The following is a 27188-nucleotide window of genomic DNA, read 5'->3' on the forward strand; positions in this document are numbered from 1 at the left end:
CGGTATTTGGCCCCCTGTCAGCTATCAAAGTTGGCTGACAAAGAGGGAACTTGCAGCACTATGAAGCAGAAGAAAAATAATGCCCACTGGAGGGTTTTAAAAATTGAATACTCGCTGGTGAAACTACAGGTCCCACAAGGCAAGGAAAGGAAGAGATTCCAAACTGGGCGGAGCCTCCGGAGGGAGGCACGATAAACATTATAAACTCACCTGTGGCAAACCGGACGTTGAAATTGAAGAGGCATACCCTGGAAGAAGTTTCATGTAGAAACGAAACATGTTGGTGTAAATGCCGCCTCTGCTTGCAATAAATCAACAAGGCTAGTTCGTGTGCGACTCATTTATCCCCTGATGGGGATGTTTTGTTGGAATACATATCGGCCTGGTTCTGCCGAGGAGAAACGCACAGCCATGCTTGAGCGCCAGGCATCCCCCGCTAGAACCATACTGCTAAAACCGGCAACGGACTGAAGGGGAATGCGGTGCTCCTGGAGACTGGACTCCGGTATTTGGCCACCTGTCAGCTATCAAAGTTGGCTGACAAAGAGGGAACTTGCAGCACTATGAAGCAGAAGAAAAATAATGCCCACTGGAGGGTTTTAAAAATTGAATACTCGCTGGTGAAACTACAGGTCCCACAAGGCAAGGAAAGGAAGAGATTCCAAACTGGGCGGAGCCTCCGGAGGGAGGCACGATAAACATTATAAACTCACCTGTGGCAAACCGGACGTTGAAATTGAAGAGGCATACCCTGGAAGAAGTTTCATGTAGAAACGAAACATGTTGGTGTAAATGCCGCCTCTGCTTGCAATAAATCAACAAGGCTAGTTCGTGTGCGACTCATTTATCCCCTGATGGGGATGTTTTGTTGGAATACATATCGGCCTGGTTCTGCCGAGGAGAAACGCTTGAGCGCCAGGCATCCTCCGCTACAACCATACTGCTAAAACCGGCAACGGACTGAAGGGGAATGCGGTGCTCCTGGAGACTGGACTCCGGTATTTGGCCCCCTGTCAGCTATCAAAGTTGGCTGACAAAGAGGGAACTTGCAGCACTATGAAGCAGAAGAAAAATAATGCCCACTGGAGGGTTTTAAAAATTGAATACTCGCTGGTGAAACTACAGGTCCCACAAGGCAAGGAAAGGAAGAGATTCCAAACTGGGCGGAGCCTCCGGAGGGAGGCACGATAAACATTATAAACTCACCTGTGGCAAACCGGACATTTAAATTGAAGAGGCATACCCTGGAAGAAGTTTCATGTAGAAACGAAACATGTTGGTGTAAATGCCGCCTCTGCTTGCAATAAATCAACAAGGCTAGTTTGTGTGCGACTCATTTATCCCCTGATGGGGATGTTTTGTTGGAATATATATATATATATATATATATATATATATATATATATATATATATATATATATATATATATATATATATATATATATATATATATATATATATATATATATATATATATTGAGGCCTTATATATTCATGAGATATAATGTAATCTGCAAGAGAAAAGTGCACTTTAAGACACATACAGAGTGCACATGCTATTTAATCACGACATTTATAAATGTATGAGTTTACTAATGCTTTGTTTTCAGTAATAACGAGTTTGAGTTTATATGCATTTATAAGAAAATGTTTTGCTTTTTGCTATATAATGGAATGTGTGTTCATGAGAGATACATTTCCTTTCATAACGTAACTGTTCATATATTAGCATTTGTTTCGTTATAATGTGTATTGGAGTTTAGTATTTGTTAACTTGACCAAAGCCTTAAACAGTTGGGTTTTGAAATGTCTAACTTTCAGTATGAATGTTTTCTCAGATAGAATGTTTTTCACCCCTCTCCAGGGGCCTAGTACGATGACCTAATGAATGGCAAGAAGGCTCTTTTTGTGAAACAGACAAGGAAGCGAGAAGGGAGTCAAGGGCGAAAGAAATTATGACCAAAGGGGAGATTTACTGTCTTTATGGAACGAAGGAATAAATTCAAGGTTGTCTCGGAATATGGATCAAAGGAGAAATAGTTATTGACATGTTTTCAAAACATACATGAAAGAAGAAGGAATTATGAGTATGTTTTGCTAAAGAGAGTATTGCTTGAAGGCGTTCTTTAATTGGGTCAGTGACAATAATTTTGGAGGGTCCTTGAGGGTACAACTAGGCAATGTTCTGTGGCATTAAACACACTATGCTGAGACTTCTTAAGGATAGGAGAGATTTAGACCTCTGTGCCTTACATTATATGCTTTATTCTCGTTGTATGGCTTCATGCTAAGCAATACTTATTTTTAGAAACTTTTACTGAAGTTTCACACTGAAACCTTTTTCTCTTTATTTCATGGATCTAACTGAAGCTTAGTTTAGTATTTTTAGAGTAGTTAGATTGGGGAATTAGAAAGCTTCATGCAACAAAGACAGGAGGATCAGATTGTTCAATCTACTCATTCTGTTGTGTTCCTTTTACTACGTACTATCTCCACTGAGGGTCTCATTGTTTATTTACCATTGAGAAATAATTTGGTTCGCAAAGTTGGAAGTCCTTTGATAATTCTGTATTTCTATGCAATGTTTCTGAGAATCAGTTCATTCATTCATTCATAAAACTTTTATTCGGTTACAACTTGGAGAAACCACAAAAAGTGCAGCGATAAAACAGTACAAATCAAAAATCACAGTCTCAGGATACAATTAGTTATATTATGTTGGCTTTGATTTTGTAATAAAACCAGGGCTTTAAGTGGGTTTGAAAAAACTGGAGGGGGTCTCTCAAAGGGGCGTGGCCAAAGTAATTAAGGGTGTGGTTTAAACACGTAAGCGAAAAATCCGTGCTTAGCATAGTGTGCCGGACGGCTGATGTTTTGTTCCTTCTGTCATTGCATCCAGATATATAATACAACAAGTAACATTACACCTACAGCAAACCAAAACTATTAACTTTGTCTATGGTTGTTGGTTGTGTAAGCAACAACTATGGCATTATTGAATATATGATAATCCTTCAGTTCTGAAATGATGAGAATGTGAAAGAACTTTAATGAGTCTCTTCGAATATACCCCAAAGGCAGTGAAGGGTGGTGCTGCTGCAGAGTTAAGATGTTTTTTTTTACCCTGAGGGTGAGGGCAAAAATTGTGAGCCCGATAGGGAACCGTCTCAGCACCTGCTTTTGAGGACTGCTGGTGATGGGCTCTGGCAGGACCCGGCCCACTTAAAGCCCTGAATAAATCTATGTTTAACCTTGACTTACCGACTTGGAGCTTTACTGTGTAGGCAAATGGGTTGCACTGTGTTAGAGGAATTAGAATTGAAACTTTACGCATTTATTTTTCAAGGTCCCTAAAAAGATCGGTGTCAGAAGGGACAATAACAGGGCACAACTGCTGGAACAGCACATATCCAATGTACCACAAAACTCAGAGCTCCAATCTCTGTGCAAAACGCCCATTTGTACACGGAGCCGCATTTGACTCTAGACTTGAAATCAGGGCCTTAGTGTGAGTTTTTCTTAAGCCCACTTTAAGTACCCAGTTGTGAAATGGTGCCCACAATTCCTTGTTAGTCCATCGCATCATTGTGTCGATCAATGGTAACTCAAGTGGGATCATTTAGCTGCTTAAACCACTTCAGTGTGAGAAACTGCCTACATTTTGATATCTCTACTTTACTTCTGATCATGGGAAACTTGTATATAAAAGTCCAGACAAACAAAAGTTAGACGTGAATAATACAAACGTGTTTGCACAGAAGGAAATTTATTGGGACCACATCATAACAAGGATGTTAACAGCCCTATTTTGCAAGTGTGAGAGACTGGTTTCGTGCGCTGCGGTGCTGGCCTGCAGCAGCGCCCACTTGTGTGTATTACCACAAGCCTCTCGGCGTGTTTACCGCCATTGTTAAAGCCACAGAGGGCCCTATTCAGTGTCCTGGCGACAAGCACGCACTGGCACACCCACGGGACGACGATGGGGAGGAGGGAGCGTATGCACTGCTGAACAAAACGCCCGTGGCACGATGATAGGAGGTTTTTTTTATTTTTATCTCTGGTGCCACAAGAGCGTACCCCGAGGACAGCATTTCGAGCGTAACCCCGCCCCGCACTCCAGGCGTGGGAGGATCTTTGAGCAGGTCAGGTGGCCTTGGACGCTGTAAAAACCCACCGTCCTATTTATGCAAGTTCACTAGACGGTACAGTCACCGTTACACTAGGTGAATTGTGCCTTCTGTCTGACGCTCCGGTCCTTGGAGAACGAAGAGATGGCGAGCCCATACATCGTGCGCTTCGACTTCCAGCACCCCACCAAGGCCGTGTGCGTGGTGGGGACGGACGTCATCCTGGATGTGTACGGGTAAGGAGTCTCCTCAGAGCACGTCGCCGTCCGCAGGTATCTCGCATCTCAGCTGACGTAGAGCACGTGACGCCAGTGGTGATGCGTGTGTGCGACGAGCCCCAGCATAGGAGAACGAGTTCCCTGACCCTTAGTTGGGTAGTGGTGATGCAAGTGTGCGATGCGCCCTAGTTTAGGAGAACGAGTTCCCTGACACCTATTTGGGAAGTGGTGATGCACGTGTGGCATGCGCCTTACTGTAAGGGAAACCCCGACCCTTAGTTGCATTGTAGAAAACAGCAACAAGAAGGGCTCAGGGAAGCCGAACAGTGGTGTCACTGCACCTGTTGCACCGTGGCTTTCCAAGCCCCAGTTGACACTAAGGAACAGGAGGTCAAAGGCACAACTATGGGTCGACCTACCAGGATCGAGCTGGCCTTTCGGTTAGCTAGGTACTCGATGGGCTGGTCTGAGAGGTCCGTATGTGGGCCGGTTTTTTGGTTGTTTGCTCGCCTGTTTCGTCATCTGCTGGGTCGATTTTTACTCTTGATATTAAAACAAAGATTGTCTGCAGCAAGCTCAGTCAAAGCCATGCAGTTTCCAACACCTTGCAAAACACTTGGGCCGTGTGACTTGAAAAGTTCCAAAACTGGGCCAAATAATTTGCTAACATGGGCCACCTTTTCATTTTACTAATTCTCTAATGGCGCGCTTTATTTAGGTGCCCTGGCCTATATCCTGTCACAATCCGACCTTGTGACCTATTTTACCTCACCAGGGCACCATATTTTCTATGAAACCAGAAAGACCAATGGCAGCAGACCAGGTCAAGCACTACGGATCATTTGGTTCTTAAGTTAAGGTGGTGCAACCCCTTCCAACATCCGCTGCCGTGGGATGTGTAAATTATTGGAATACAAAGAACAAAAAGGAAGGTGCACTCAAATGAAGTCAATAGAAATAGTAGTTTTAAATAACTTCTTCTTTATTCGACAAATGTTCATGAAGCATAGGCACAGAAGTTTCTTTTCCGAATCGGTTGCATGCTGGTACTTGCAGTCCAATGGGTTCTTTTGAAGCGGCGCAAGACTACAACTCACAGAGTATATTAATGTGTTAACATTGACGCAGAAAGTTGGCATATGCTGTGCTGGAGACAATGAGCCGTAGGCTACATGCAAAATTGCCTTCTCACTGTTAATCAATTTAGGTTACAAATAGCGTTCTTGCATTCAAGGGTATATGAGGCACTAAGTTATTTGGGGGGCTGGGGTGGAACACGGACGGGCTTGAGAAGAGCCGAGCTAGGGGTCTTACTTGGCTCTAAGAGCCGAAACATGAGCCAAGACATCAAAATATGAAAATCAAACAACAAATGTCATGAAGAAATTTGACTAATGCTTTTTTTCGGTGTTGAAGGTGCAATATCAAAATTTTGTAAGCAGTTGAACAAATCATTTATAGATCTATTAAAAAAAGGAAGTGTCAGTTTAAGAATATTTGGTGGGTCAAGTGGGGCGCCAGACCTTGCAGATAAAATGACATTTTACCAACTCTTCACCTGCTGCCTTTCATGTCTCTCCAGGGCGAAATCCATGGGAGGACTTATTGTTGACGTGAACCCTTTTTGAATAAATATTGGAGACTTTGTCCTAAAAAATATTTTGAAAGGTTATCGCATAAAGTTTGAGAGGCAGTTACAACTTGTTTAGTTCCTGCTGGGGAAAGAAACAATTAAAGTATCTGAAATACTGTTTTGGAAGAATTGCCTGCATTATCGACCTGTTTTGCGCAAAAACTCTGCTTGGGCCTTCTATATCTTTTTCTGGAAGACACTTGAGGGCCGCTTTATAAATCGCATTGTTGTCAGTGGGCTCATATGGCTTACTCAGTTTTCTTTCAAAGTGTTTTAAAGTGGTGTTTCTCTGCCTTTAGGAGCAATGAGAACCAGGCCGCAGACTGGACTTTCGTTTGGGTGCAGTCTTTTCTGTCAGGGATAATTCATCCAAAGAAGTAAACGAGAAGAGTTAAATACATCGAGGCATCCACATTGGGGTTTGACAGGAGTATTCATGGCTCTTAGGGAATTAGTTAGGCCGATTCCAGTGATTTTGAGTACTCCTGAAGATTCCAAGAAAATTCGAAAATTATATGATCCAGTCACATCATAAGGATAAGGTACATATGAAAGGGTCAGTGTCCCTTTCATATGTACCTAATTATTGACCCAGGTCAGATAGTTTTAGGGTATACCCCGTTGAAACTTGTCACATCATAAGGATAGTCCGTGTCTAAAGAGGTCGTAAAATAAGATAAAAGGTCAAATGTATCCTCCTTTCTATGAGTGGAGCTCCTGACTGTGTTGGCAGTTTGAGTATGCTGTTGCTTTGGACAGCGGCAATGCCTCTTTGAGCACCAGATCATCCATATGAAAATTAAAGTCATCAAAGACCGAAAATGAGCATACTGGATCTGTAAAGGTTCTACCACCTTTGCCAGCAACTGCCCAAATTTGATGAAATGGTCTGGGGGGTGGTAAGCCACCATGCCTGAGAAAGAGAACTTATGTGGTAGCTTTAGTGATAAGAACAGCCCTTCTGCCTTATCCATGTCCTCAAGTTTTTTCCTGTACAGACACATTTTGAGTGGTATATCTCCGCCACCCCACCACCAGTTTGATTTTCACTAGCCACATGTCGTGCTATTGAATAGCCACCAACCAGAGCTGTGGTATATTATAACACACAGCTCACCACTGTCAAACCTTTCTACTGAGGCAGGTGCAAGGTAGCCCACACTGGAAGAGTGTGAATTTTTGGGAAGTTGTCTTTTGTGTGAAGTAGTTGCTGGTCCACTGAGACTAGCAACGAATATGAAAGAGTAACTGAAAGAAACACTGAGGTGTAAGGTTCAACACCTAAATAACCAGGTATCCATCAAACTGTTTCGGTTGTGTCCCCCCTGCATACACATGGCAGCCCCAGCCAATGAGTTGCATTCGTTTCCAAAAGTGTTTGTAGTGGTGGTTTTCAGTCTAAGGCCAGTCCCGTGCTGTCAGCTCTCAATGCTTAGCATCCTAATAATGATCATTTTACTTCCTCCATTGCTGTGGCCCTTGCCTTCCTTCCCTGTTGTACAACTGTACTCCTTGTTTATGCGTACCATCTCTCCCCCTACACTCTCACCACGCACCTTTCCCGCTTTACTCACCTGCTCCTCTCCCTTTTCACATCCTTACTTTGAACTTTGTCGAGGCCTGTTCGGACTCTCTGCTTTGTTGCACTCAAAGATGTAACGGTGACGTGTGTGTTTTCTTTTTCTCACAAGCCTAGATGGCTGAAGATTCCAGTTTTTTTGTCTTCTGCCTGCAGGCAAGGCCATCTGGAAGGGGGGTTCGACTGTGGTGAGATAAAACGGAAGTTTCCGTTTCAGGAATGTTAAATATCTTGCTTCTCCTCGAGGGCAAAACAGTAGAATAGTCTCGGACTAACGCTCGAAGAGATAATCTAAAGAAACTCGATGACATGACAGTGCCTGCTTAAGAAAATAACTATCATTGCAAAAATCAAATCAACGATACTTTATTCGGATAGTGCCATATCCATAAAGCCACATGGAAGATAACAATAACACACATACATAAGCACAATACAAATTCGTTGATATTAGGCATAACTGTACAGTATTTAGAACGTGTTTAAATAAATACATATACATAAAATCAGACACATTTCAGGGATTACACATCATATTAATTTGATTTGAATTTGATTCGGATTTCTAAAGCGCGTAGCTACCCGTGGGCGTCTCAGCGCTGTAACTCGTTAGACTAGATCCAGGGAGGGGTGATTCAGGGGAACAGCCAGGTTTTCAATAGCTTACGGAAGATTAATAGATTTGTTTCCCTCCGGATGTTGAGAGGTAAGGCATTCCATATTTTAGGGGCATTGCATGAGAAAAGACGACCCCCTGACCGCGCTCTTTTGATTCTGGGGACACTAGCCAAGGAGAGAATGTTGGATCTCAGCTGTCTACTGACTTTATATGGTTTGACGAGGGTTGTCAAGATAGGGGGGCCCTTGCCATGAAGGATTTTGTGGGTAATGCAGAGGGTTTTAAAGGTGATTCTTTCCTGAATTGGCAGCCAGTGTAGTGAATTGAGAGCGGGTTTTGTAGAGCATCTACGTTTAGTACCAGTAAGCAGTCTGGCTGCTGCGTTCTGGACCTGTTGGAGTTTATTGATGACCAGTTTTGGAGCGCCCAGGTATAAGGCGTTTCCATAATCCAGCCTTTATATAATAAGGCCCTGAATGAAAAGTTTCCTGGACTGAGAGGGTATGAGGGGGAGAATTTTGAGTGCAGTGCGCATGAGGCCAAAACATATTCTAGCGGTTTTCCTGGCTTGTGTCTTAAAGTTAAGGTCCTGGTCAAGCCAGATGCCTAGGCTTTTTATTTCTTTATTTGGAGTGGGGGGTATTCCCATGCAGGGTGGCCACAGAAACTTAGTGGGGAGTTTAGAAGAATTGCCCAGTAGTAGAATCTCTGACTTCTCCCCTCAAAGGTTCTATGCTCTAAAAAAGATTCGAGCCAGGCCAGAGCAAGGCCAGTGACTCCAGCCCTACTTAGCCGGTGGACAAGGATGGCGTGGTCCACCGTGTCTAATGCGGCGCTAAGGTCCAGGAGGATCTCTGCCACTGATCCCCCTGCATCCAAGATGGATCTCACCTCTTCGACCACTGCTATGAGGGCGGTGTTGGTGCCCTGCCCTTGCCTAAATCCTATCTGGGAGAGGCGCAGGAGACCGTTGGATTCAAGGAAGGTGGAGAGCTCTTGATTAACAAACTTCTCTGCAACCTTGCTGATTCCGGGTAAGAGTGATAGTGGTCCATGAACCCCCGACGTTCTCGCCTCTGCAGCTCCTACTTCAAAATGACACCCCTTGTAAGCTTGTCTCTACGATCTATAGGTCAGTACACACACAGATAGACTACCCGTCTTTACCTGCTAAACTGCGATGGGACCGAGAATTGGACACGCCGCTTACGGACGAACAGTGGGTGTTCTGCCTCCAACAGACGGAGCGCATCTCTGCTAGCAGCAGGATTAGGATCCTCCACTATAAATTTATACACAGATTGTACTACACCCCTGTCCGCATGCTCAGATTCCAGCTTCGTACAACGGACACTTGTGATAGATGCCACACCCAGGGAGCAGATTTTTTACATCTAGCGTGGGGGTGCGGGGAAGTACGACAGTACTGGGACCAGGTGTTTCAGCTTTATCCAAAATGATTCATGTTGACCTAGTTCCCTCCCCTGTTTTAGCCCTTTTGGGATATGTAGAACCCCTACAGGCGACATACCGCAAATTTATCGCTCTAGCCCTCTTAGTGGCCAAACGACTAGTTGCATGTAGATGGGGCAGAGGCAGAGCGCCCAAATTTAAGGATTGGATACATGACCTTACATATTGCCAGGAACAGCTGAGTACCTATGCTGAACTGCTGCCACTCGCCTCACGTCCCAGTAATATTTGGGCCCCTCTACAAGGTTACCTAGGACGGATGCATGATGATACCGCTGATGAGGCACTCACTTGAAGCTACACAGGCCTGGGCTCCTAGATCCACCCATTGATATGCATGTATGTATGAGGAAATGTCACTATGGATTTTGGGATTTATGTGATTGACCAATTTGGCCGTCCTCAGGCAGATAGCACTATACACTACATAGGCAGGTGCAGTTTTGGGAGATACGCAGGTGTATACGCCCTGGGGCCAGGAAGTTCATACATCGCCCCTCGGCCTAGCTCACCGAGACAGGACCCCCATTTCGTGCAATAGATTGGCAACATGGGAAGCGGGACTTAGAGATGTACTATTCTCTCGTATGCTGTAGATTTAATTGCTGTATCTCTAATGTCTCTTTATATAGTACTAGTAGTATGGATCAACTACTGTATGCATGCCTTATGAACTATGAAATGTGTACGACTCAATGCTTGTTGCGAATGTACTGTAACTGAAAATATCAAAATGAAGTAAAAAAAAAAATGAGTGATATTGGTCGATAGCTGGCCAGATCTGAGGGGTCGAGGTGAGATTTTTTTAGCAATGCTCTGACAGTGGCCCTTTTCCAGTTGGGAGGGACAATGCCTTGACCAAGGGAGGAGTTTATTAGATTAGTGAAAAGAGGGGTCACAGTGGGAGTTACCAGTTTTAGTTTATTAATGGGTGCAGGGTCTGTCGGTGATCCACTCTTGATTGAATTTAAAATTGTGATAAATGTCTCTTTAGGTAACTGGGAAAAGGAATCAAGGCGAGGAGTGTCTGGTGCGGGGACAAAGGAAGGAAAGTCTGGGGAGTGGTAGGGGGTCGGGAGTGTTTTTAGGATAGTGAGAATCTTGGTAGAGAAGAACTCGGCTAGCTGATTACGTCTTAGGCCTGAGGGATCGGTGGTCGGTTGTGGTTCTGGGACTTTTATCAATGATCTGATGATGCGGTATGTTTCCCTTATGGAGTTGGCAGCGGCTTGGATTTTTCCTTCGAATCAGGCGGCTTGGGTGTTTTTTAGGCTGACTTTGTAAAATCTCATGGCTGATTTATATTCTCCTTTGCCCTTGGTGGACGAATCCTTCCTCCATAGACGTTTGAGCTTTTTACATTGTTTCCTTAGATCACGCAACTCTGGCGTGAACCAGGGGGATTTAAATGTACCATTTTTGTTAGGGCGAGGTTTATTTGGCAAGACTAGGTCTAGGGATTTTTCGATCCAGATGGAAAGTTGCTGGTCAGCTAGGACGGGATCTAGATCGAGAGCTGGTATTGTGGCTTCAAGTTTGTATGTCCAATCTTCCATATCTAGTTTCGACAATGGGCGAGAAGGGGGCAAGGGGGGGGTCTGCATGGGGCTTCGGTGTGAATTTGGCACTTAAAAGGAATTAGACAGTGGTCTGACCAGGGGATGGGAAGTGGCTGGTCTGTGCCTAATTCGGAGATGTTCGAGAAGATGGGGTCCAAAAGATGACCTTTAGCATGAGTAGGCCGATGATTTTTAAAGTGAAGGTTATAGGAGGCAAGATCTAACATTAAGTCTCCAGCCACTTTGTCTATTGGATCATTAAAGTGAATATTTAGATCTCCCAATATAGTAAAATTGGGGGACACACAGGCGTAGGAGGTGGTGGCTTCCAGCAAGGAGCTACAAAATTGTCCTTGTGCTCCTAGAGGGTGGTAGATAAGGATGCCCGTGAGAGATTTTAACGGGGAGAGTTGGATGGAGAAGTGTATATTTTCACAGTCCTGAACCGTGCCCGCACGGCAATTCTCAAAAAAGTTCCATCGCGGACGACTAACTCTTCGTCGGCCAATGTTCGTATCCTTCTATAGGCATCTACCAGACTGATGGGCATGGGTTTAAAAAAAATTTGATTTAAAAGCCACTTAACGTATTTTATATAAAACCTGCAGAAAAATAGAAAATTTATAATTGTTTGGCCACTCAGTCAATCGCATGGGCTGGGTAGGGAGTCATGATTTACATTGTAGCTGAGTGGGAAACATAACAGGAATCTTAGAGTTCCTGCCCTTAGGCGGAAGAGGAGGCCCCTCTCCCAGTGACTCAAGGGCAGGGTGAGATGACTGGCCAAAGGGTAGACAACGTGTTCAATAGTCATACATTTATATGCGGAGGTTTTTTTAGATTCCCTCTCTAGCCGTTCCGAGCCATAGAGCATGTAAAGTGCATTCCTAAGGGCATTTATATGTATGGTCTCGGCTATGCCTCGGGTTAGAAAAAGCCTTCCTAGGTTAACACTGCATTGGCTTCTTTTCACTCCAGACAACCACAGGATGTCCAGCCCTTTCTCCCCGCTAGAGCAGTCACCTATAATCTCTCTTGTAAGGGTCGCTGCTGGATTTCTCCATATTGAAACCCACAATAGGGTGAGGTAAGCCCTTATAAAGTCCTCTATATAATTTAAGTTAAGTTCTTTGTGGCTGACATACTGTGCACTGGAGATTGGTGCACCTAGTAGTCTCCTACAAAATCTATTTTCCTCTTGATGGATAGTATGACTCTTAGCAATACCCCAAACCTCTGCAGCGTAAGTGGCTGTTGGTATGCACTGTGATTTAAAAAGGGCACCAGTCCTTTTGGGCCAGGGGAGGCTAAGAATAGAGTTGGAGGACCATGGGAACTGGCTCCTGCAAAATGCCAAGTGTTCGGACCAGGAGCAGTTTGCAGCAAAGAACAACCCAAGATGAGGAAAAGTGGTGGTGCTTTTTAATTTCTGATCTCCCACAGATATGAAGTTTAACCAGTGTTTCCTCGTACATTATAAAATATTTTTTTTAATTAGTGCTTAGGTCCAAGCCAGCCATAAAATAAAAAAACCTGTATTAAAATACGTAAGGCGTAGGGTGTGCGGCCCATTAGAACCGCGTCATCAGTGTACAGTAGCATGGGGAGTGTTTTACCATTTATTTTGGGAACGTCATTGGTCACTGTAGTCAATGATTTATGCAGGCCATTAATGTAAATGATAAAAAGGAGAGGGGCTTGGACACACCCCTGCCTATACCCTCTGATTAGTTTAATATCATCAGAAACTTTGCCCCGCTGCTGATCCTAACCCTTGCCTTTAGATATTTGTGTAGGTGAGCTAGGAAGTGCACCAGTGCCTTATCCGAGCCATAGGCCAAGAGGATAGACCATAATCTTGACCTACTGACAAAGTCGAAGGCAGAGGTCAGATCCATAAAGGCCAAGTATATTGGAGAGCCCCGGGCTATGTACTATCATTGCAAACCGATGGCAAACTGAATGTTCAGTCAGTAGTAAATGCTGCTGCACAATGGATTCCCCAACCCACCAAGGGGCCCCAACCCTTAAGTGGGGGGCGCTCATTCAGCCCATGGACTACAAATATCTAAGGGATCTACGTGATTCAGGGGCCCCTCATTACAATATGCAGGGTGAGTCCATCATTTTGGGAACGCCACTGGTGGGGAAGAAAGAGATGACACCTAACCCATGTGGGGTAAGTGCTAAATGACACCCATTTCTAAAACACACCCGCTGCCTGGCTCTGAGTGACACCCATACAAAAAAAACGTTTGTTAACATTTTTTTAATTAAAGGAACAAACATTGCCACCAACATTACAACTTCATGTCACAACATTTTTGTTCCTTCCATCCCAGTCGGGGGTTGGTGGTTGATAAGCTAAACCCATAACATAGCAATCCAACAAAAAAAAAACTGTGAGCAGTACAAGAGGATTTAAATGTAATATTGAACCATTGGAGAAAAACAGTTAAGAACAGAATCAGTTTCCCCTAATAGTAATATTTTCCATAAAAAAAGATAATATTATGTATGACCGGATACATAGCACTTTACAACACCGCTAAAACTGTTAAGCAAATGCAGTTGCGCCCTACCAATACCTGCACAATTCACAATGCAGGCATGCAGTTTGTACTTCTGTGTCCGATGAAACACAAAGAGGGAAACATGATACGATTAATGAAGCATTGATTCATAAGCAGCTTAAGCCAATGTACACAGCAACCATGAAAAAAGTGCGCTGTTGACAAATCCCAGATGCCATCATCACTTTGCTGAACAAGAAGCACAACCCTGACCCGGAGTCCCGAAACAACTACAAACCAATCTATATGATTCTATGTGCAGCGGTGATTATACAGGCAGTGCTGAAAGCCAAAATCTCTTCTCAGCTGATGTAGAACCTCTTTGACTTCCAGTCGTGCTTCCATGCATGGCAGTATTGGAGATCCTAACTAATAACTGTCCAAGAAAATGCTCCCTCTTTCTTGGCTCAGGCCCAGCGGTGTGCATGCGGACTCTACTCAGCCCTTATGTAACCTATAAGACCAGCCAATTGATGTCTCTGGGCTTTCGTTGACTTGCTTAGTGGGTGGAACGTTCCACAAAGGTTTCATCTCCTTTTGGCTAATTATAATATCACCAACCAACACCTTTAGAGTCCCAGAGGACTCAAAACTATAACTTACTTTTTAAGTGTCCATAAGATCCTCTAGGCAAAGATCCACTGCTGTTACAGTTGGGGTATTCACACGTACTCTGAGCACTGACAGTTCTTAGATTTTCATCAGAGTTTCTAAAGAGCCACATAATAACAAGTGGATCACCATGAGGAAAATATGTTTAAAAGTTGTTGCTCCAGAATTGGCTTTTTCTGATTACATCAAAGAAGGATGGTGCTGAGGATGCAAGACCATGCCGCAATGTGATTGTATCTCAGTCCACCACCAACCTCCAAAATGTTTGGAAACTTGGGAGTCACCATGAGTGCAAACTTATACATGGTTCATGATGTCGGTAAAGCCACTAAGAACTTGTGTACCACCAACATTCTTCACAAACCTGCCTTTTGCATTTCCTCTTCTGCTACACTCTTTTTTGCTACACAAACTGTTAGACCTGGAATCTTCTGGTGTGTTTCCCCTGTCTTTTGGCTTTCTGACCTCCTAGTTTTGACTCTGTTTTTGCTGGTTTAGTGTCTCTGCTCATTGTCTCACTGCTGATCAGTGTTAAAGTGCAAGTGCTCCTATTGTACATTATGGTTATGGATTGGTGTTTCCATGTTTGGCTTATTTAATTTACTGGGAAGTCACTACTGCACAAGGTGTGTGATAGGGACTGTAAATCAAATGCTGCTAGTAGGCCTATGGCACTGGTTGTGCCACCTACACAAGCGGCCTTTCCAAGGGTTCTCAGACCTGCCAACGCAGTGTCTGCGCACAGTTGTGACTGCCATGTGGACCTGGTAAGTGCACCTACTTGCCAGGTCCCAAACCTTACCTTTTATAACATGTAAGGCACCCCTCAGGTAGGCCCAAGGTATCCCCATAGGCAGGATGCAGTGTATGTGAAAGGTAGGACATGAACTGATGTGTGTGACATGTCCTGATAGTGAAATGCAGTGTATTTCATTTTTCACTATTGAAAGGCTATCTGTCCTATAGGATAGAACAGGAGATACTTTGTAACATCTTACAATTATAACTACCCATTGGGACAAGATGGAGAAATGGAGTTTGGGCTCTCTAAACTCAGAATTTAATGACACATATTTTAGTAAAGATGGTTTTTAAATTATTTAAGCATTTGACTCCAAACCATGCAGAAGGCAGCCTCCTCCCTCAACATCACAACACACACACACACCTTGCACTTCAAACGGCTTCACTGATTCCCCATCAACAGTTCTTTTCAAACCCTTTATTACTCTATTAATGCCTATGAAATCGCAGCCCCACTTGTGTGGATGGGCCTAAATGCCCACTACAGTAACTGCTCAAACCAAGGTCAATGTGAGCCCTCGCCAGGGGACTCCCATTGATCATATTACTTATGTTGAAAATGCCAATTTTTGAAAGTAGGCATTTTCTTTGCTTAACCATCCTGTGTGCCTCTGCTGGGTTGTGGATGTACTGTCTGGTTTTGAATTGACAGGGGCTGGGGATGTGCATTCACTGTAGACAGCCACTGGGGTGGGGGTTGAGGCCTGTCCTGCCTTTCCTGGATGAGTCGGGCTGGGCTGAATAGACCTGGGCTGCATTTCGAGTAGTGGGAGGAGATTTCCTTGCACCTAAATAGGTCTGGTCTGCCTTATACAATGCTGTCTCCACCTCCTGCCAGGAAGCTGGGCCAGAGAAGACAGAACTGGTTTTGACTAAGCCAGAGACTCTCTGCCACAAGAGAAGAACAATTGTTACTTACCTGTAAACAGGTGGTTCTCCAGTATTGGTGTCTTTCATAGATTCACATGCTTGAATATTCCCCGTCGTCGAAGTGGGAGTCCCACGGTAAATAAAATAGCAATAATGCTAAATATATATATATATATATATATATATATATATATATATATATATATATATATATATATATATATATATTACCTACTGGCGGTCGCCAGTAGGTATATATAGTTAGAATTTTCAAAAATCCCATAGGGAAAAAATCCTATGTCTAATAACTTTGGCGTTTGTGGACGGAATTGGCTGAAATTTTCAGGAAAATGGCACATTTTGTTTCTGAGCAGCCCCTGAAAATTGGGGGGGGGGGTTCGTCCAGGGGGGGTCGAGAAAAAAGGGGGGTCCCAAAACGTGTTTTTAACATTGAGTTTTCCATAGGGCGGTTGGCCTCACTTTTAGCCCGAACGGCTGAATGGATTTGCACGAAACTTGGCAAAATTGTAGGGACTGGTAGCCCGATGTGCCTTTTGTAGGTCTCAATATATGTGCTCCAGTGGATTTTGAGAAATTAACGTTTAAAAAAAAATATATATCTGTAACAGCGGACCGGGCAGCTCCCCGGTTCGCGGACCGGGGCGCGTACCGGAACTTCGCGTAGCGAAGCTGATTGGCTCTCCGGTGTCTGTCAACATTCTAAACAGTCCGGAGCGGCCGCCATCTTGTCTCTCGGTAGGATTGAGAGACAAGAGGAGGCCAAAACAAAGGTGGAAATAACCATAAGGGGGCATAGTAGATCCTCCCTGACCCCCTAGGTTTAATGTGGAGGCTTTAAAAGGGCCCCGCGGGGCAAAAAAAATAATAATTTTTTTTTGTTTTTTTGCGTGGGTAGCGCCCGGTCCGCGAACCGGGAAGCGTTCTGGGCAGCGTACTACAATGAAAAATGAATGAGAGACTTTTCAAATGCAGTATGTTAATTGATTGTTGGTTTTGTTGATTATTTTTTATTTTCTTTATTTTTTAAGCATTTTTTTTTATTGTGATTGTGTTTCATAATTTATTAAACTTTCTAACATTTCATTGTCAGAAATTTCATAATTATCATGGAATATACATTGTAGTCTCTGAGGGTGTAAAATGTCCTCATTTGCAAGGAGGTTATCTACTGCTTGTACACATTGCAGTAGTTCATTGTCCCAAGTTTCATCGAAAAATTCAATGTCAATTTGATCAATTGTATCAATCAATTCTTGGCTGCTCTCTTGCAGGTCCATTTCAAAAGAAACTTGGTTTTCGCCTTCCATTTTGCCTGAAATTTGGATTAAAAAAATATATATTAGTAGAGATAGGGCAATGTTGGGAATAATTTTAGATAGGCATTTTTTATCAGTGAATTTATCTTTGGGCAGCGTATAGTGTCAGAGTGGAAGTAGGAATATAAAAAAGTGTATGTGATTTAACGTAAGTAAATTCATAATTATACAAGAGAAGCCTAACTCCATCCATAACTATAACAGAGAAGTCTCTCTAAATCTATAACTACTACAGAGGGATAGTATATATCTATCAGAAAAAGTTTACCATATTAACTTATAGTGCACAATATACTTCAGTTTTAAAAATAAAAACTTACCTTTAGAAAGAAGTTGAAGGAATTAGTGAAAATACTATTGAAATATACAGCAAGAAGTAGTAGTCAAAATGGCTGTGTTTTCTTCTCTTCCTTTATATATATTCAGGTATATAACCAATGAAATGTCAGGTAAAAAAAGTAGAAAATGAAAGTAACATTTTCATTGGTTGTCAATTCCAACACTTCAGATGTGTTTTGTGAAGTAATTTACCTCAGGGTATTTAGAGAGGTCTACAAGCTAAATGACTAAATGGAATTCCAATCAAATTTGTGAAAATGGTAGGGATTGGTATGTAGTATGAGCTAATCTATATTTGGTGAAATTGTCTCCAGTGGCTTTTCTGTGAACTACTTTCCCACCTTTTTTGATGGTGCGCTTCCCAGGGAGCGACCCGGTACGCGAACCGTTGAGCGCCTCGGTTCGCGGACCTTAAGCGTTCCGGGAGTCCACCATTTTGTGTTTCGGTCGAATTAAGATACAAGATGGAGGGCAAATAATGTTCAGAATGGGTAGAAGGGGGCACGGTAGAGTTATCTTGACCCCCTAGGTTTTCTGAGGGTGGCTGAGGAGGCTTATATGTGCGAAAAAAAAACATTTTTTAAAAAAAATTCGTGAGGTTAGCTCCCGGTTCGCGTACCGGGTAGCGCCCCAGGGAGCGTACTTTGTTGAAAATTAGTGAAAAATGTTAGAGTAAAATAATAATTGTGAGTGATTAGATGTAGGGTAGCTCTGAGAAGAGCTTTTGGGTTTATGGTACATTTAGGTACTTATAAGTAGGTACCAATGCACATTCTTAAATTCAGAGTGAAAATTCTGTTGCCCTCATCTGAGAAGTGAACTCCATCTCCTCTGTAGATATCTTGCATGTAGTAACGCAAGTTATTGTTGTACAGGGAGCCCATTCCATGGTCTCTCATGTAAGCTGAAACAGATTTGTTTACATGCTTCCTCGACTTCTCAATTTGTGGACAAAATTGGTTTGACCACCTCCATTTCTGTCTTTGGCATATATTTGAATATACGCAGTCTGAGGAAAAAGTGCCATTAATTGCTCAAAGGTGTCCTTTAAAAGCATTTCCAGACCTACACCAGTCAAAGTGCCCAAGTCATTACCTCCACAGTGCACAATTAACAGGTCAGGTTTGGGCAAATGCATAAAGGTTTTCACCAATGGTATCAATTGGTGACATTTTAATCCTCTGTGGCCAAACCACTTAATTTCCACATCTTGTAAATTGAGGTTAGGTAATTTCCTGTTTTCAACGTACCTTTGAGCCCAGTGAATATAACTATGTCCAACAATCCAGACAGAAAACATGGTGAGAGAAGGTTCTCCTGCAGTCAGATGAAGTGTGGCAATGAAATGGCAGTTGAAAAAATGAGAGTTTAAAATGAAAAAAACTGTGGAGTTTCTGTGTTCATGAAGCAGTAACAGTGATTGGTGGATTTTGATTGCTGAAAACAGAAAGTTAGGGTGCACGGATGTGTTCTTTGAAAGATGTATTTTGAATGGTCAATAAAAAATCATTAAATGAAAGAATGCACTGGATATGCAGGTGCACTGAGTGTTCAGAGTTCAATTGCAACATTGTTGTGTGAACTTGCAAACACCAGAAGTCTTCCAAGAGGTGGTTGCCATGCAGAAAAGGCAGAAAGGTCAGAGGGGGGAAGGGTTTTCATTTGAAAAAAAGTGAGGGAAGAGTTTTGATTGGGTGACATGAGAGATATCTGTGAAGAATTACAGCATTTCTGTGCTTTTGATAGCTGCAGACTCTGGAGTGCATACCTTTTGCTCTGCTGAAGACAAATTGGTGTGTTTCTGAGACTGTTTTCAAACTCAAAGTATTTGCTAAGGTGAGAAAATATTTCTTTAATTTAGATAGAGAATAGTGTGCTTTAAGGAGAAAATTATGAATTATGTGGCGCAAATTGCTTGTAAATATGCTCCCACATGTGCATGGAAAATTTAGATTTTGAATGTTTGTGTTACATAGCCATGTTAAAAGTGATAGAAACATGCTGCAAAGGCAATCAAAAAACGCTTTTATGTGTCTTAAGGACATTTTAAGTAATTTTCCCATGTGCAGTGTTTTGAAATTATGATTTGAAAATCGTTTTTGGGGAAAAGGAATTGTTTTTAAATTTATGACAAGGACATAATGGTGTATGCTTCTTTATACGGCAATTGACTGTCCCTGATGTTATTTTTCCCATTTTAATGTAAGACCTTTCTCTGTGGCGCAAGTTGCTTGTAAATATGCTCCCACCTGTGCATGGGAAATTTAGATTTTAAATGTTTGTGTTACATAGCCATGTTAAAAGTGACCCAATCATGCTGGAAAGGCAATAAAAGAACACTTTCATGTGTCTTAAGGACATTTTAAGTAATTTCCCTGTGGGCAGTGTTTTCAAATTATGAATTGAAAATCATTTTTGAGGTAAAGGAATGTTGTTAAAATTTATGTGCGCCATATGCCCCCAAATTTCGTTTTCAGGGGTGCAGCAGGGTGTTCTTGAGACACCCCTGCACCTTTGGAAAAATTCCTAATTTGCGATGAGCTAATTGCTAATCGCAAATTGCACCTTCATTCCTATGGGCCTCCTGCTCCATGGAAATGAATGGGTAATTTGCAATTAGCAATTTGCTCATCGCAAATTAGGAATGGTAAAGAATCGCTATTTATTCCTTAAAATTCGCTATTTTGGAAATGCAAAATAGTTATATGATACATATGGCGGTTGATGTCTAACAAGATAAGAAGCTTAGGGATACATTTATGATGACTGGCGCAATGAAGTGGACATCACTTACTTCATTGGTAGAGCTTTACATGTATTATGTCCTCTGTATTCTTCATCAAGCGTAACTTTAATCTGCAATCCTGAGTAGGCCTCACCTTAAACAAACCTCTGGATAGGCCACACCTTATCGTCATCCTGAATTAATCATTTAAAATGCTAGGGACAGATTTATGATAGGTGTATGCCTCTTTTACGCCACTTACAAAACACTGTCCACGGGGAAATGACTTAAAATGTCCTTAAGACACATGAATGTGTTTTTTTAAAGCGTTTGCAATTTTTTGGGGTGACTTTTAACATGGCTATGTGACTCAAACAGTCAAAATCTAAATTCACCATGCACAGGTGGGAGCATATTTACAAGGAATGTGCTCTATGGGGAAAGGTCTTATAATGTAATATGGGAAAAATGACATCAGAGACACTGAAATGCCTTATAGAGAAGCATACACCATTATGTCCTTGTCATAAATTTGCAAACCATTACTTTTCCCCAAAAGCGATTTTCAAATCATAATTTGAAAACACTGCACATGTGGAAATTACGTAAAATGTCCTTAATTCAAAATTTGCTATTCCTTATTTTGCGATTGCACTGAAGGATTTGCAAATTTTGCGATTCCTTAAATGCAATGTATCAAACAAAAAATATGTAAAAAATGATATTAAGGATTTGGAAACTACCACCAACTTCTAGTTTGTGGTAATTTGCGAATTCTTTTCAAAAAGCATTTTTTTCCAAAAAACAAAAGGTGCCATGTGACGCCTATACATGTCCTTAGGGCATGTATGTGTGCCATATGCCCCCAAATTTCTTTTTCAGGGGTGTAGCAGGGTGTTCTTGAGATACCCCTGCACGCTTGAAAAAATTCCTATTTTGTGATGAGCTAATTGCTAATCGCAAATTGCAACCTTCATTCCTATGAGCCTCCTAGCCCATGGAAATGAATGGGTAACTTGCAATTAGCAATTTGCTCATTGCAAATTAGGAATGGTAAAGAATTGCTATTTATTCCTTAAAATTTGCTATTTAGGAAATGCAAAATAGTTTAATGGTACATATGGTGGTTCATCTGTAACAAGATAAGAAGCTTAGGGATACATTTATGATGACTGGCGCAATAAAGTGGACATTACTTACTTCATTGGTAGGCCTTTACATGTATTATCTCCTCTGTATTCTTCATCAAGCGTAACTTTAATCTGCAATCCTGAGTAGGCCTCACCTTAAACAAACCTTTGGATAGGCCACACCTTATTGTCATTCTGGATTAATCATTTAAAATGCTAGGGACAGATTTATGATAGGTGTATGCCTCTTTTGTGCCACTGTGCGTCACTTTTATGATGCAACGGCGGTGCTAATTTGCAATTAGCAATTTGCTCATTGCAAATTAGGAATGGTAAAGAATTGATATTTATTCCTTAAAATTTGCTATTTAGGAAATGCAAAATAGTTTGATGGTACATATGGTGGTTCGTCTGTAACAAGATAAGAAGCTTAGGGATACATTTATGATGACTGGCGCAATAAAGTGCACATTACTTACTTCATTGGTAGGCCTTTACATGTATTATCTCCTCTGTATTCTTCATCAAGCGTAACTTTAATCTGCAATCCTGAGTAGGCCTCACCTTAAACAAACCTCTGGATAGGCCACACCTTATCGTCATCCTGGATTAATCATTTAAAATGCTAGGGACAGATTTATGATAGGTGTATGCCTCTTTTGTGCCACTGTGCGTCACTTTTATGATGCAGCGGCGGTGCAAAAGATTTGCTATGAGGCGACAACATTACAAATTGATGCATTTAGGCAGATATGTCATGGTGTAAAAAAAACGTACCACATGAAACCGATGCAGCAGTGATGCAAAAGATGCACCATGTCGCAAGACAGGCCTCACTTGGGGCCATATGTATCAAGCTAATTAGCATTCGCAAAGATCAAAATTCTACGAATTTCGGCCTTTGCGAATGTTAATTAGACAAATGGTATGTATCAAACAAGTTTGATGCAAAATAAGGAGTAGCAAAATTTGCTATTCCTTATTTTGCAATTGCACTGAAGGATTTGCAAATTTTGTGACTACTTAAATGCAATGTATCAAACAAAAAATATGTAAAAAATGACATTAAGGATTTGGAAACTATTGTGGTAAATTGGTGGTAATTTGTGAATTCTTTTCAAAAAGCTTTTTTTCAAAAAAACAAAAGGTGCCATATGACGCCAACACATGCCCTTAGGGCATGTATGTGTGCCATATGCCCCCAAATTTCTTTTTCAGGGGTGCAGCAGGGTGTTCTTGAGACACCCCTGCACCCTTGAAAAAATTCCTAATTTGTGATGAGCAAATTGCTAATCGCAAATTAAAGCTTCATTCCTATGAGCCTCCTAGCCCATGGAAATGAATGGGTAACTTGCAATTAGCAATTTGCTCATTGCAAATTAGGAATGGTAAAGAATTGCTATTTATTCCTTAAAATTCGCTATTTAGGAAATGCAAAATAGTTTGATGGTACATATGGTGGTTCATCTGTAACAAGATAAGAAGCTTAGGGATACATTTATGATGACTGGCGCAATAAAGTGCACATTACTTACTTCATTGGTAGGCCTTTACATGTATTATCTCCTCTGTATTCTTCATCAAGCGTAACTTTAATCTGCAATCTTGAGTAGGCCTCACCTTAAACAAACCTCTGGATAGGCCACACCTTATCGTCATCCTGGATTAATCATTTAAAATGCTAGGGACAGATTTATGATAAGTGTATGCCTCTTTTGTGCCACTGTGCGTCACTTTTATGATGCAGCGGCGGTGCAAAAGATTTGCTATGAGGCGACAACATTACAAATTGATGCATTTAGGCAGATATGTCATGGTGTAAAAAAAACGTACCACATGAAACCGATGCAGCAGTGATGCAAAAGATGCACCATGTCGCAAGACAGGCCTCACTTGGGGCCATATGTATCAAGCTAATTAGCATTCGCAAAGATCAAAATTCTACGAATTTCGGCCTTTGCGAATGTTAATTAGACAAATGGTATGTATCAAACAAGTTTGATGCAAAATAAGGAGTAGCAAAATTTGCTATTCCTTATTTTGCAATTGCACTGAAGGATTTGCAAATTTTGTGACTACTTAAATGCAATGTATCAAACAAAAAATATGTAAAAAATGACATTAAGGATTTGGAAACTATTGTGGTAAATTGGTGGTAATTTGTGAATTCTTTTCAAAAAGCTTTTTTTCAAAAAAACAAAAGGTCCCATATGACGCCAACACATGCCCTTAGGGCATGTATGTGTGCCATATGCCCCCAAATTTCTTTTTCAGGGGTGCAGCAGGGTGTTCTTGAGACACCCCTGCACCCTTGGAAAAATTCCTAATTTGTGATGAGCAAATTGCTAATCGCAAATTAAACCTTCATTCCTATGAGCCTCCTAGCCCATGGAAATGAATGGGTAACTTGCAATTAGCAATTTGCTCATTGCAAATTAGGAATGGTAAAGAATTGCTATTTATTCCTTAAAATTCGCTATTTAGGAAATGCAAAATAGTTTCATGCTACATATGGCGGTTCATCTGTAACAAGATAAGAAGCTTAGGGATAGATTTATGATGACTGGTGCATCACCAGGGATGTGTCAGTCATCCTGCGCCGCTGTTCCGCCACCCATGGTGTGCTGCATTTAGAATGTGGGGCATCATGGGGCAAAAATGGCACAGATGCGTGACGTATCTGTGCTGTAAAGGTAGTGATTGCTGGAGTTGTATCGCAAGTGTGATGCAGCTCAAGCAAGGCTCAGGGGTGCCCCATCTCCACAATGTTGCGTCAAGACCTATGCCTGCTTAAAGCAGGCGCAGGGTTTTGACGAAGCTTTCTCCTATCTGATTGTAAATACGGCACACCATGGGTGGCAGAGTAGTGGTGCACGTTAACTGGTGCATGCCTGGGGATGTGCCATTTAACATAAATCTGCCCCTTTACATTTAAGTATGTGCTGGACACACAGAGTCGGTGAGGCTTATCCAAGGTTAAGAAGAGATGAGTCCTGTTCACTGAAAATTTAGACATAGTCTTCACCTGCTCAGCATTGCTGGACATGGCTAAATAATAGCTGCAAAATATTACTCTTGTTAAACAATTTTACTATTATAATCTCTGAGATTTGTCTCTTACTCTGCAACATCTCATTGTTGTTATCTTTCTTTAAAGATAAAGACAACCTCAACATGAGCGACAATCTGCAATCAGTTGATTTTGACCTCATCATTGAACTTGTAATTGAAACATCAGTGGATGTTGATCCCTTGGATGATTTAAATCCTGAGGATGAAGAAGAGCGTGATGAGGATGCAGATTTGTCCGAATTATATGACATAGGATGGGAAGCTGACCTGCTTGAGCCTATGGAAATATAAACATTTATTTTTAAAATTTATAATTAATAAAAAGTAAAAAGGTAAACCGTTTAATTTAAAAATAAAGACACCTTCAAAAGCAGGTTATGTGTAGTGTCTTCAATAAAATATTAAAATATGCTCATAAAATTAGATCAGATTCACATATAAAATAGCACAGGTAACATAAATATAAATGTCATTTCTTTTCTGCTATTTCTGTATTGTAAATTTGCAAGGACTAAAAAATCTTCTATTTAAAATGTCAAGTAGTGTGTTAAGTTTTTGATCACTGTTATTGTTTTACTGTTTGGTAATAATGGTTAATAACATTTTTTATTATATTTTACCACAGATTCAACTGCAGATCATTTCAAGATTTCACCATGCCAACAATAGAAAGACAGAGAAAGGCTGCAAAACGTCAAAGACAGCAGGTGAAAGAAAATAAGCAGCAGTCCTCTAACAAAAAGATTTGTCAAGTCACGAAGAAAGCACCGGGTAAGAGCACAAAATATTTCATAAGAAATATGTGTAGTAAAAAAAATATTACTACAGAAAATGTTTCAGTCCATAAAACGAGAAGGAATTCAAATGGAAAGGAAAGGCCAATCAAAAATGTTAGTGCTAGAGCAAGAGATAACTCTGTGCATGATAGTAGAAGGAAACAACAGTTTAGGGAGATTCGTAAACGAATGTTCCGCAACAGGATAATTGGCAATTTGTTAAAAAATATTAAGAAAGGTCAACAGAAACTGGTTTTTTATAAGAGAAAAAAAAAAGTTGAGAAAGTTATTGATCAGGCATTTGAAATTAAACGTAAGTTATTTATTTTGATAATCAATAGAATTAGGAAGCTAAACAAGGCAATTTATGGTTTCAAAAGAAATAGTAGATGGAAGAGAATAGTTAATCGTAGTAATTTTTGTGAAGTTTTTTCTGGAGAATGGATGCATAGTTCAAGCTGTGAGGCATTTTTTAATGAGGAGAGTTATTTCCAGGATAATGATTTGGTGCATGCAGTTGACACCAGTGGTCGTGCTTATGAAGTGAAAGATGGTTGTCCAGTTGAAAAAGAAAAACTTGTGACAACAGAGGCAGAAGAGGTGTTAGGTAATGAGGTTTTAGGAAGACGTGCTAAGGGTCCTGTGTACACCTGGAAGTGTAGTAGTATTTGCAGTGTGCGACAGGATTCCATCAATTTGCTTTGTGATTTTGTACGGTCATTTAATAAGAAAAGTTTGAAGCAGAAAATAAGGTTGTTGCAAGAATTAGATCCTTGCAGAGTAAGAGAAGTGACAGGTTTGCATGGTCATTCACTGGCTTGTCTTTCCAGGAGAGTATGCCAGAGTGTTTTTCATCATTTCAGGATGCTAGCAGTGCATCATAATAAAGTGAAGAAATTAGTTAGAATGTTGTATTATGCTAAGAGTCCAGCAATTATGCTTAAACAATTATGCGCTGCTCTTTTGCATGGTTCTGAAATAGATGTGAAGAATATATGTGAAGAAATTGAGTTTTGTTACTTTGGAAGTAAAGAGGAGAATGTTGAAATTGAGCAAGAAGAAGAGGGTCATGTGGAAGATAGTGTACAGGTTTCCAGTACAGATAATTTCCAGAGGGAAATTGCGACGTTTGAGGTGAAATCAAGTGAGAGGCCAAATTTCACTTGTGTGTGTTGTCGACGCACTTATTATAAGAATCAGACTAAGTTAGTGGATTTATATGCAAAAAGTGAAAGGGAAAATAATAGTGAATGGAAGGATTTCGCAACATACTTGATGGTAGAAAATTGTTTTGATTTGGGATTGGATCAACGTGTGTGTAGTTATTGTTGTTGCAAATTAAATCAAAACCAGATGCCTGCTAGAGCAGTTCATAATAATCTGGAATTGGTTGAGATTCCTTCTGAATTGAAGGATTTAAATACTTATGAATCTATTTTGATTCAAAGTATCCATCCCTTTCAGGCTATTGTAAGAATGGAGCCAAAGACAGGGAAATTGCCTCCATCAGATTTACAGAGAGGATTAAAGGGAAGAGTTGTTTATTTGCCTCTAGATTTGAAGAAAAACATTAACACAATTGGAGTAGAAAAAGTGGAAGAGGAACCTCTGGTTATCTTAGTTAATGGGGTTCCGACAAAGAATAAGAAAATATGGCAAGATTTAGTAGATGTTAGGAAAGTTAAAAAGGCAACATTGTATTTGAAAAAAAATAATAAATACTATAAGAATGTATATGTTG

The 27188-nt window shown here is 41.2% G+C and overlaps 1 protein-coding gene across 1 annotated transcript in view; it reads left to right on the forward strand.

The window, feature by feature from the left end:
- The first annotated feature begins 4134 nt into the window (after window positions 1-4134).
- LOC144754688 (protein-arginine deiminase type-3-like) overlaps window positions 4135-27188 on the forward strand; it is a 417320-nt gene continuing 394266 nt past the window's right edge. The window contains exon 1 of the mRNA XM_078642811.1: window positions 4135-4364. Within this exon, the coding sequence (XP_078498937.1) occupies window positions 4273-4364 (92 nt within the window). The 5' untranslated portion in view covers window positions 4135-4272. The remainder of the gene's footprint in view (window positions 4365-27188) is intronic.

This window comes from Lissotriton helveticus, chromosome 5_1 (assembly GCF_964261635.1).
Source record: "Lissotriton helveticus chromosome 5_1, aLisHel1.1, whole genome shotgun sequence".
NCBI classification, from domain to species: domain Eukaryota; kingdom Metazoa; phylum Chordata; class Amphibia; order Caudata; family Salamandridae; genus Lissotriton; species Lissotriton helveticus.